At 50.5% G+C, this 12,342-nt stretch overlaps 1 protein-coding gene and 1 long non-coding RNA gene across 2 annotated transcripts in view; one reads left to right on the plus strand and one right to left on the minus strand.

Moving 5' to 3' along the window:
* Positions 1 to 4,087, minus strand: part of Aldh1a3 (aldehyde dehydrogenase 1 family member A3) — a 33,316-nt gene extending 29,229 nt beyond the window's left edge. The window contains exon 1 of the mRNA XM_063249921.1: positions 3,801 to 4,087. Coding sequence (XP_063105991.1) covers positions 3,801 to 3,896 — 96 coding nt within the window. The 5' untranslated portion in view covers positions 3,897 to 4,087. The remainder of the gene's footprint in view (positions 1 to 3,800) is intronic.
* Positions 4,088 to 6,885: 2,798 nt separating this feature from the next.
* Positions 6,886 to 9,163, plus strand: LOC134476358 (uncharacterized). The gene is made up of 3 exons (XR_010047925.1): positions 6,886 to 7,114; positions 7,230 to 7,499; positions 7,846 to 9,163. It is a non-coding gene; the product is annotated as an uncharacterized LOC134476358 (long non-coding RNA).
* Positions 9,164 to 12,342: the final 3,179 nt, after the last annotated feature.

Here is a 12,342-nt window from a genome sequence, read left to right on the forward strand (position 1 = left end):
CCTCCATTAGCCAGACTTACAGCTGTGAATGAGAATGTTTAAAAACAACAGATACCGTGAACAAACCAAAACGAATTTAGAAAGCCCGTGCTCTGCAATGTACGTACTACTAACTCTTTAGTTGGCTCTAAGTTCTAACTGCCTGCAAAGCATGACGTTAAAGAGACGGACTTGGGGAAGCAAAGAGGCACAGAATGGTAGGTAATACCCAAAGCATGTTCTGGTGGTCCAGAGAGGGGGCCGAAAGCTGCTGCTATACCTCTGGGGGCCTCATGTCTCAGCCCCTCCCAGCTCAGGCAGAGGCCCGTGGGAGAAGTGACACAGAGCATTCTGTCCAGGACAGCACTGGCCATCGTTTCTAAGGAGAGAACCACCTCATCCAATTCCATTTCTGTATCTTGATACGCACGATGCCCGTAGATTCAATTCTGTTTTTAACGTTTAAAGGATGAATTGTGTGACCACAGGGCTACGTTCAATGACTATGAGATTGATTCACCCACAACAGTCCTGGATGAAGACAGACAGACAGACAGACCAGAGACGGGAACCGTCTGCTCGAGGCGGCGGCTTGGTTACAAGCTTTCTGTTGGGCCCTCTCGGGCCAGCTCAGAAGGTTGCCCCTTCTGGGGACCGCACACAGAGGACAGGCTCCGGCTGGGCAGGTGGCTCCAGCGGGACAGGGCTGTCCGACTTGTGGAAGCTCAGCGCCTTCCATGCGAGGCCAGGCCCCCAGGGAAGTACACTAGGAAAAGGCCAGGCTACAATTACAGGTTTATTCTTCCAGCTGAAACCAAATCCAAGAGTTCACTTTTGCCGTGCAGCAAGTATTTACTCAGTCACAGCGAGAAATTAATAAGCACAGAAGAGGAGGAAAGTTAGTATGGAGAAGAACGAGCAGCGGCAAGAGAGGCCCATTTGTAGGAAGATGAAATTTCGTGGGTTAGATAATAGAGACTGTCAGGGAAAATTGCTGATTCGAAGTCCTTCCTGGTATCAATTCCAGAGGGGAGGGAAAATGAGAAGGTGCAAAACGGAATATATTGCGGGGCGGGGGGTGGAAACAGACTGCAGTGATCAGATGTCTGCTGTACCTCATCTCCAAGCATGCGCCTCAAAAAGAAAAGAAAGAAAGCAAGAAAAAGAAATTACTTGGTTGTTCGTGACAACGATGCTAACTAGTAACTTAAAAAAAATATTCACACTGCTTAACTCTAACCGTATACCCGTACACGATGTTTCTGCTTCAGCAAAGTTACTTTCTTTATACCATACAGGGAAGTCAGCTTGTAAGTGGTTTCTACTGTTGATTTTTCTCTCCACTAAAACAAGACAAAAACACAAATAAGGATGAGGCTCGTGAACGTGGCCTACAAATGGTGTTGCTATACTGGTTTGAACCCCAAAGAAGGACAGAGTCTAGAAGGGAATTACTTCCTTTGAATGGGAGCAAGTTTGAAGAGAACTTTACAGCACTGAGCTGTGGATACAATCGACATTTTACCCGAGGGTCACGATGGAGCCCGCAGGTGCTCGGGAGAGAGGTAGGGACCGTAGTTGCAGAGGGAATCCTGCCGACTCTGTTTCCAGCAATTCCCATTGCACTGTGGAGCCCTTAACTAAACTCAAAAGGACCGTGTTTTCGGGAGATTTGGGGGAATTTTATTTTTCTTAAAAGAGATTATAAAAACTAGTGTTTTGGTGAACCAGAAAACCTTAGAGAGACTCTGCTGCTGGGAGAAACTTTATAAAGAGGGCTCTTCAAATAGAAGGGCCAGTGTTCTCTAAGATCTGTGTGGCGACCCCAGGAGGATGCTCTTCTTAGTAAAAACCCTCTTCACATAATCCTATGGTGGGCGTTAAAACCTAATGGGGTGACTTTGATAAAGTCATCGTTCTGGAACCTGATCACTTAGGGAAATCACACAGCCAAGGCCCAGGCTCAACCTGATCCTCCATGAGGGAGAAAGAATCATGAGTCACTTCTGAACGACAGCATTGCCCACTCACGCCCTGCACCCGGCTCACTCCTTGCCCTGGGCTCCAACTCCGCGCTCTGGTATCTCTGCTTCCTTCCCCTCCTCTCTGAGCAACCCCTCTTGGGCCAGAAGCTCCCTGACCATGCGGAGCTCACCATTAGCTGCGTGGGCACAGCTGCTATGGAAGGAGGGGACCGCAGAGGCTCTGAGGCAGGCAGTGGTCTTGTCCCCCATGGGTGCAGGACGTGTGGCCTGGCATCAATCAGGCAGTTGGAGCTGTCACTTCCCGGAGTCTCCTAAGGAGCCCAATGCCCAGCTCCTGGCATTTAGGGCACCCTTCCTCATCTTTGGTCCTATTCAACCGGCAAAGACGTGGGGCAAGAGTCCCACCATGACTCGATGCTCTGGAATCGGCTAAGATCCAGCTCCAGCACAGCTGTATTTACAAGTTTATGAGGGCTGAGAAAGGGCTAAATGTTTCATTTTTTGGCAGTTGGCTCTGATAGGACTGAACAAGATAAAAAATAAAAAGGTAGGCATATCTTTACTTTCTGACTTCTGTGCAGTTTTGTAAAACTCTAAAAACAACTCTAAGTACCACCACCAAAAACAACAGCAACTGCATATCACAGTGTTAGCATGGGGGGCCCTATTCCCGCTGTTCCCAGAATTTGTGTTGGCATTTTCCCATCAGAAGCTGATACTCTTAAGGAAACTGCATTGAGAACGATTTCCAGTCTTTACCCGTGAAATACCTCTGTTGATTACAGAGCTCTCTGAAAACAGTGAATTTAAATGTCGTGTAATTTAAGTGTCAGCACAGCCAACTTTGGGGATTAAATGCCAAAAGGCCACATTCTGAAGGCCACACATAGTGGTCTGTCACTTTCTCCGCTTGATTAAAATTATTTGAGAGAGATAATTGCTACTTTTGAAAGTAAAATCTCAGAGGGAATTTTCTAAACTTTGAGTCAGTCGGCGCTGGACGCTATGGATAAGATGCAAAACTACAAGAAGCCGCGGTGGGGAGGAGCCAGGCCTGTGGCCGAGCAGTGTCTGTCCCGCTCCCAGCTGCCCACTGTGCTGTGTCCTCCCTCCGGACGCCTCCTCAGCCCCTGCTCCCAGGCATCGTCTTCTTCCCACCTGCCCCAGGCAGGTGGTCACCGCGACCAGTCCTCCAGCCTCCCAAGAAGCAGGACAGCAACCCAGCCGCGGGCTGCAGCCGCCCTTGCCCGGAGGCTGTGGCCCCACCACCCGCGACTTCCAGGGTCCAGGTCTAGAGCCCTTGGGACCATTCGTAGTCTGTAAACACTGGGTTTCAGCAGGGCGTTCCTTCCTAGGGGAAGCCCTAGCTCTGCTGGTAAACCGGGTGTAGCTGATCACAGAAGGAGACAGATGCTTCTCTCGGTGGCCCTGAGAACCCGCTTCCCCACTGCAGCTCCCCAAAGTGGCCTGCGATCCGAAAGTCCTTCGTGGTGCTCTCAGGCACCCCCATCCTCCCGACGCCCCTGGAAACCACCTCCAGGGTGTGCGCAGCGCGCACCCGGCCACCCTCAACCCCGCGGCGCCAGGGACACGTCGGGGCCGCTCAGGGCTGCACCGCCCGCTCCGCTCGGTTTTGAGGCTCGCAGCGCCGGGCCCCGCAGCTTTCGGGCCTGCCCAGGGTGTAGGTTCCCACCCGGGACACCTCTCCAAGGGCACGAGCTGGGGGTGGCCCGGCCCAGGCGGGGACGCTCGGGCGGGGAGCGCAGAGGACTCCCGGCCTGCTACCTGCCGGCCCGCGCCCCCGGCCGGCCGTCGGCAAGGAGGGGCGCCCCTCACCTTGGTGAACTTGACCTCCAAGTTGCGGATGGGGCGCGGCAGGGCGGGCTTCTCGTCCGGCTGCCCGTTCTCCAGCGCCCCGTTGGTGGTGGCCATGGTGCTCCCGGCCGGCCGAGGCCCCGAGTCCGCGGGAGGGCGGCTGGGCTCGGGAGGTGCGCGGCTCCTGGCTCGCGGGGTGACAGCTCCGCGCAGCTTTATGCAGCGCCCCACGCCTCCCGCCCGAGGGGGCGGCTAATTGGCTGCAGAGCTGGAGGAAGAGAGGGCGGCGCGAGGGGGAGGGGGCCGGCCCGCCGCACCCCACCCCACCCCACCCCACCCCACCCCGCCCGCCGCCCTGCGGCCGGGCCACCCCCACCCGGCCGGCCGCGCGCGGGGACCCGGTGCGCCTTTGCGGCCGCGGAGCTGGCCCTCGGACCAGCTCCCCGAGGCGCTGCAGCGGGTGCCCCGGAAGTCCCGGGCGCGGACCCCGGCGGCGCAGGAGCTGAGCGCCGGGTCCGCAGCGCCGGACTTTGTCCGAACCCCCAGGCACCTGCTGCTCTGCCCCCTGCAGCTCCTGCACGTCCGACCCCGCCCGCGCCCCGCAGCACCGCGGGATGCGCGCTCGCCTGGGGCCCCGCGCCGCCGGGCAGCTGCCCACGTGCCCCGGCCTTGGTCCGCACCGGCAGGACAGACGCCCAGGCCGGACCGCCCGCCGAGGGGACCACCTTGAGCCCGGAGGCCCTGGGACTCCACACACGGAAGACCGGAGGCCAAAACTAAAGGGCAACCTCTGGACCTCTGACCTTCACAGGCGCACACAGCCCTCCAGCCCAGCGACCTGGAATGCAGTTATTTTGCTCTTTAAATGCATAAATAACAACTCTATTAATAAAAATTAAAGAAAGCAAGCAAGCGAACACATGAGATCTTTGTTGCTAAGTATTTTCAGAGTTGAACTTCCTGTCCGGTGCTTTGCTCAGAGCTCCAGGGAGGCAGAGCTATGTCTGGCACCTATCATTTTGCTAGTTTGAAGCTACACCATCAACTCCATGAATTTGCCCCAGACCCCATCTGATGGCCAGAAATGGTTTCTCCTGGGTGCTCTCCTTGGGGGCTGGAACAGTGACCTCCCCACAAGAGCAGTGCTTTAATTCTCAGGTAGGCTTCGCTCCGGCCCCTTCGGTCCATCTCTTTCTGTCTAATGGCATGCTGATGACATTCTCTGGGGGCTTCTTCTGTTTTAGGGGCCCCAGTGTTCATCCTGTCCCCTGCTACCTGCCTCGTTGCAATATCACTCCTGTCCTGGACATCGGGAAGCTTTGAAGCTTTGGGGAAACCCTCACCTGGCCCCCTGTCTCGGGCTGTTCTGGGCTGTAACACACAGGTGGACTGAGGAAGGGGACCCTGGGTGAGGGCTGATCCACCGGGGATCTGGTGCTAGTCTCATTTACCCTGGTGAGTACCAGAGTGAGGTCTTCTCTTTCCTCAGCTGCTCTTGGCTATTTCTGGGCTCCCTGCCTTCCCACAGGCTCTGTGGCTCCCTGAAGACTTTGGGCCGAAGCCTTCCAGCAGGACTCCGGACTGGATGCTGAGCTCCAACGGCTGAGTTCCTGCAGGGTCTCAGGGTCTCTGGGTGGCCATCTCTGCACAAGGGCCAGGGACAGGGCTGGGGCATGCATCCTGCGGCAGCAACATGAGGAGTTTGGAAATGACTATTGTTCAGGAGTTTATCTGGGATCCTGGATGGATTGAACTTATGTCACTTGGTCCCGAATTTTTAAAAAAGAAAAAAAAAAGCTTGAACATTTATAGAGGAATCTGTGATTACATAATTGCTGGATTGATGGTGTGGAAGCTTGCAGGATTGGGGTTTGAAACTCTTCTCTAGGATAAGAACCTGTTTGTTGGACAAAAAGTCCCAAGACACCCCTGAGGCATCTGGCCATTGGGACTCAACTGGGGCTCCTCCCACAGGTGATCCCTGTGACCCTGGGAGTCTGAGATCAGAGTGAAACACCCAGCCACAGCCCCTGTGACAGCAGGAAGCTCTCAAGAGCAGGTCTGGAGGGTGGGCCTGGCTCGAGGCCTGCCCAGGCTGGTAGGCTCCTCCTCTGCTCCCTGGCTTGTTCCTGGGTGGCAGTATGGAGGCAGGATGCTCTTCTCCCCATTTTACAGGTGAGTAAACAGAGGCATGTAGATGCTTGCCCCAGACACCAACATCCTAGAGGAACCAAGGGCAGCCTCTGTAGGGGAGGGTGGTGCAGGGAATGGAGGAGGGTTGTTGCATTCCTCAGTCCCATTCATTCATGGGAGCACTTGTTTCCCAAGGGGGCCCACGAGGGCCACTAGGGCATAGTAAAGGCTTTACAGGTACAAAGGATTGGTAACCTCTTTCCTAGCTGTGTCTTTCCTAGGAATCAAACCCATGGTCTTGGCCTCAGAGGCGGTACCACAGGGGTTGGAGGAAGAGGAAGAGCTCATTTTCTGCTCACGGTGATTACTGGATGTCTGGGGTGGGAGTTGCCCGTGCATGGTAGGCCGTGAAGGTAAGCACTCTCTGACCACAGCCCTGCCCCCGTGCTAGCTGTGTGGCCTTGGGTTGGCCGCTTTCCTTCCCTCTCCATAGCGTGTAGGGAGGCTCAAGCAAGATAATGTTATGAAGGAGGGTTTTATAAACTGCAGTTGTCAGTTTTTAATTTTCCCATTCTCCCTGCAGGCTGGTTCCTTCTTTTTGTCTTGGAAGTCAGCAGCAAGCTTCCTTCCCTTCTCTCTGGCTTGCGGATGCATCCGTCAGGCAAAGGCCCGCATGGTGACTTTATTGTGGAAAAAATATTTTTACTTTTTCTTCAGCGGTGTAGAGCTACATTGCCCGCCACCTGCCTCCTTGCATGTCAAAGGATCTAAGTCGAAGGCATTGCACGGTGAGGACCTGTTTGTTTGATAAACACTTAATGAAAATAATCAAGAATGAAAGACTCAGGTAGAAGCCAGAGAACCTCCCCGACAGACAGCTCCACCCCATTCCATTTTTAAAACCATAAGCGTTAGTGGGAGGGGCTGATCCTCTAGCAAAGGTGATTAATAATTACAATGAGGTTAACAGTAGGCTGCAGCGCTTTACCCTGTCTGGTTGCTGAGCTGCTCTGAGGGTATCCAGGCCTTAGAGTTCCCAGTATCCAAAGCTGCCTCTCTCCACCAGGGCACTCACCTCATCCAGTGACCAGGAGTTGAGATCAGGCCTTGGGACTCAGGTCCATGGTCTGAACCCTTTCCTGGAGAGCCAGGTTGCTCTGGGAATGGTGGGTTTTTGATGCAGAGAAGCCAGTGCAGCTCTGGTGAGTCATGGCAGGTGATGTAACATCAGTTGTCTTGGGTACCAAACAGGGGTGACAAGTGCCCTGGGGTTAACTCTACCATGAGCACTTTTTTCCTTTTGTCTTTTTGAGACAGGGTCTCTGCAGTTCAGGCTGGCCTTGAACTCACTTTGTAGCCCAGGCTGGTCTCGAACTCGCAACGATCCTCCTGCCTCAGCCTCCCAACTGCTGGGATTACAGGTGTGAGCCACCACGCCCGGCTACCATGAGCACTTTCACACTGGTACCAATGAAGCCGTTTCTTCTTTTCATATGAATTGCTCCATCCATGTTGCCCAAATTGAAAAGAGGGACAACTTACCTTTCATGTTCACTATAAATGAAGACTCCACCAGCCCCCTCTTTGGTAAATCTATATACTATACTCACTCAAAGGATGTGTGAAAATCAGCTGATCTGAGTTTTCACCAGTGTGTCCATCAGCTAGCTCTCTGTTACTGTAACAAAATACCCAAAGCATTCAATGTAGAAGGAAGACAGTTGTGTTTCAGCTCATGGTTTCGGGGCTGTCTGTCCGTGGTCTCAGCCCTCTTGCTTCAGGACTAGGGTGGCACAGAAAGTCGTGGTGGGAACAGGACAGAGGTCTGCTCGCCTCATGGCAGCCAGGAAGCAAAGAGGGAAGAAAGAGGGGCCAGGCTGCCCAGTGACCTCCTTTCCTCTTCCGTCCCTCCTTCTGGTCCCACCTCCTAAAGGTTTCACCGCAGTGCCATAGGCTGGTGACACACGGGCTCTGGGGGACACTTCAAGTTCAAGCTGCAGCACTCAGTGATGGTAACAGAGGCGGGAGCTACCCAGGCAGAAGGACGCTGAGCCGACTGACATAACCAGGAGAGAAAAGGGCGAGCTGCCGTTCCTGTCAGCCGTTTTCTTTCAGGCCTGCCGGCTCTCTTGGACCCTGAGGGACGAGCTTCCGCACACAAGCTAACCTGAGGTCAATCGTGCTTGTACGTCAGGCAGACACAAACAGAACTGATTATATAGGAACAGAGACTACGTCACAGTATCTGTGTGCCTGGTCTGGAGCTGACCTCACACATGCAGAGCCTTACGGGCCACACGGCTCCCAGAACTTTCCTCAGGGTCCACCATCCTTGGTTAGGAGCTGAGACAAGCCCAGGAAAATTCATGGTGGACCAGGCAGACTGCCAGCTGATTCTCCAATTTTGTTCTTTTTCTTTTCTTGGGCATGGAATCCCAAGTTACTGAAAGCAAAGCTAACTTTAATAAAACATATATGCCAGCTCCTCTTATAGACAGAGGTGATGAGTGAAACACAGGCGAAAGTCTTGATTTGAGCTGTTGTGGGGCAGTCAGCGGGGAGGATTCTTTTCCTTCCTCTGCCCAGTTACAGACAGAGGGCTGGAGCTCCAGTAGCTATGGTGTGATGATAAAGCCATCCCAAAATGATGGTTACATGGCTAGGAAACTGGAACAGACTTGCAAGTGGCCTAGGTCTTTCCTGGGTCTGGAACCAGATTTTTCAGCTCTAGATTTTCTTCTTTGGGTTTTTTTTTTCCTGCATAAGCAAAAAGTAGGTTCCTGATTTATCAAAACCTCCTTTTTGTTCTTTGTGGCAAACTTAATACTGAACAAATCCTGTCGCCCCTCTATGACAAGAAAAAAACAAAACTGACTGGGAAATTAAATAAAGAACAGCACATTGAAAGAAGTCTTACCATCCTTCTACTATTTTGATTTTAACCAAGTGCTGAAAACATGCTATGTTTTTGTTTTATGTATTTTGGGGAAGTACTGGGAATCAAACTCAGGACGCTGAGCTTGCCAGGCAGGTGCTATGTCTCTGAGCCACATCCCCAACCCAAGATATAGTTCATTGATTAACTCTCATTGGATGCTGGGGTCCTACCTAGCGGGGAGAAGCCCCCATGGCCTTGGGCAGGGAAACTACTGTCAGTGTTAGCTGTTGAGGAAAAGAACCAGCACTCAGAGAGCACTGGGACTGCACGCTTCCCTGGCCACCAGGCCTGGCAGATGCTTGGTCAGGGCAGCAGTCCATGGAGGCAACCAGACTTCTGGTTTCAAAGAGTAAAATGTCACTCAGTATAATCACAGCGTCTTTCTGATAGCACTTTCTTCTCAATTGTGGACATTCTCAGTGACACGAGGGATTGTGTGCAACTTCTGACCTTCCTCAACATTCAAAGACTCTGAATTTTGACCCAAACTTGAATCTTTTTGGGGGTTTGAATTCAATTTGTTCTGGGAAAAACACACTTCCTGTTTAGAAGGAAAATCATTTAAAGGGGCTTATGAAATAAGGGGTTCGGGAAGATTCTTGGACACGGAGTGATTCTCACTGAACAGTTGTGCTGAGTTATGCCTAAGTGAATCAGAAACATACATATTAAATTTCCTTTGAAATACACATGGGTATAAAAATGTCGGGAAAGGGGGCTTAGCAAGATGCATTTTGCCAAACCTAAAATGTTTGAAAAATAATTTGAGAGCGTTAAGGTTTGGCAAATCATTCCTGGTTCATCTAGCCTGATCCCACAGCAATAAGACTTTCCCCCTGCCCTTCCGCGGGACCCCCTATGAAGGAGCACCCATATGGAAGAGTCTTTCCTTGGAGTTTTGCCATTACATGAATGCTGGGGTGGAGACAGAGGAAGAGATTGTTAAAATCTGCATTCTTATGAGATTTCCTGGGAACCCTCTTATAGTAATGCCTTTATGATATGAAAGCAATCAGGCAGAGACTATTCATTTCCCCTGTGGCCAGAACTCTCTGTGAAGCCCACCTCACTGTGTCATATGTGGAAGGCGTAATAGGTGGGAAAATCATTTACGTGCATTGCCATCTAGCTTTGTATGTGGCATTTTGAGAATGCCAAAACAGCCCTCCCGGGTGATCTAGAGCACTTCCTCTCTGGAATGCTGTCTTCAGTCATTGAGATTTCATTACATTACATTAGGTTATATTGTATATGGTTTTACATTAATTGTAAACATAGTTTATCAATTAAGAGACAATGGATTGAATTTAGTGTGTTTTCTATTGAAGTGGTAAATAAGTATAAAAATTAAGAATGAAGCACAGGATGATAGAATTTACATGGCTTAAATGTACATCTTTTGGATTCCGAAGATGCTTCAATGTTTGTGGCTCCATTCCCACCTTGTATTCCGTGCATTACCAGCGTTTGCACCTGCTCAGTTTCCAGGGATTCCACTGCAATTATCTTGTTGGCCACTAGATGTCATAGGACCAAATTGAGTAGGAAATTGCCACTGGTGTGTTCTGTGGGACGCTGGCTTTGTCCAATTTACATTGGTTTTGCACTGCCAGTTTATGTCACAGATGTAAGTTAAAAATTATATTAGTTTGTTGTACATTGTTGGGAACAGTTTATCAAGTACACTATATTCCATCCCTTGTCTCTCAACTGATAAATTGTAACAACATAGAATGCAATGTAATATGTAACACTGATGTAATATATAACAGGGATATACTATAATACAAACTCAATTGTAAGTTACATTTGTAACTTACATTTGTAGTGGAGGTTACACTGTAACTCGCACTTGTAGTGGAAGTTACATTTGTTACTCCTGCTTGGACTGAAAATTAGGAGTACATAAGCTTATGGACAGCACTGCATTAAAACTTCAGTTGGACACAATGGGAACTGGTGGTCAGAGCAGACCTGTCCCGCAGAATGGTGGTCAGAGCCGACCTCTGTAATTTCTTAATAAACCTTGAAAAGGGTTTCTGGCTTTGAGGTCAGACAGATGTGGATGCTGTTCTCAGCTAGAATGAACCTGGGCCCAGCACCTGATGTTTAGGAGCCTCTTCCATTTCTGAAAGCGGGTAAGATGTGCTGTGCATATTTGCAATAAAATGAATGGGAAAAGTCTTGGAGGTTGAGGGAGGAGGATCACAAGTTCAAGTCCAACTTGGGCAACTTAGCAACTCAGAGAGACCCTTCACAAAATAAAAATTAAAAAGATGCAGCTCATTATGAAGGCCCTGGATGTAGCTCATTGTGAAGGCCCTGGTTCAACCTCAAGTGCCACAGAACAAACACAGACAGGGTGACATCGCTGCGGCAGCCTGACTTTTGATGAAGCTGACAGCCCCCTCCTCTGTCGGTCCTGGCTCCCAGCCCCACCTGGCTACTCTGCAGGGCCCTATGTACTCACCTGACCCTCATTCCTCCCACGAAGCAAGACAATCACAAGCCTTCTAATGAAAATGCACTGAAGATCAAAACAGGAAAAATAATGCCAAATGTTGACTCTGTGTGGGCTTAGGAAGTCAGTCTGGCAGGCACACAGCCTGGGAAGGACTTGTGCTACAGCTTGAATCAGCCCATTATTTAAACTCTCTTGGCCTCTGGTTCCTTGTCTTAAGAGGAGATGGTGGAGCCTCCTTGAGGGGTGAGACCCTGACTAAGACAGAGCCACTCCCTGCCTGGTGTATGGTGGACACTCCACTCACATCCCCTGAGACTCTCTTGTTAGAGAGGTAGACTTTAGTCCCTTTCTTTAGCCTTGGCCAAAAACCTGCAGCCACACAAATAGCTTCTCAGCTCTTCTAGAATCTTCCTCATCTTTTCTCTGAATGATGCCACAGGGAGCTTTTAGCAGATCCAGAAATCTGGGGAAAGGAGACCTTTCATGTGCCAATTCCAGATTTGTCCTGGATATTTATGCTACAGCACAAATTACATATACTTTGGAGTACCTTTCAGAAACATTCCTGGCTTTTAGCTTCTAAAAGCCCAACTTTAATATCAAAGCCCCTGCCCTGAAATTAGCCATCTATCAAAGTTGATTCTTCTTTGGCTACAAGATTTCTTTCCCACACTACCTCTCAGACATTGCTAGAGCCCTGGAGCACTGCATGAAGGATCATCAGCATGTCCTGATTGATTAGTTATGCCTGCTGCTGGCACAGGATATAGACAAGGCAAGAGACCAGCCTTCTTGCACTGGAACATACACAGACATCATCTGGATTGTTGAATTCAGAGGTGTGTAGTAAATAAATATGTACATAAACAATGAAACACTGGATGGTAGAATTTACATGGCTTAAATGTACATCTTATGAATTCCAAAATACTTCAATTTTTGTGACGATGGGCCCATCTTTTATTCCATGCAAAGTGTTCACTCTGCATTTGGAGCACTGGTGCATCCTGGGAACCCATTTTCAATGA

The sequence above is a fragment of the Cavia porcellus genome, unplaced genomic scaffold, assembly GCF_034190915.1.
Source record: "Cavia porcellus strain 051 isolate PalLab524CR breed Dunkin Hartley unplaced genomic scaffold, mCavPor4.1 scaffold_6, whole genome shotgun sequence".
Lineage (NCBI taxonomy): Eukaryota > Metazoa > Chordata > Mammalia > Rodentia > Caviidae > Cavia > Cavia porcellus.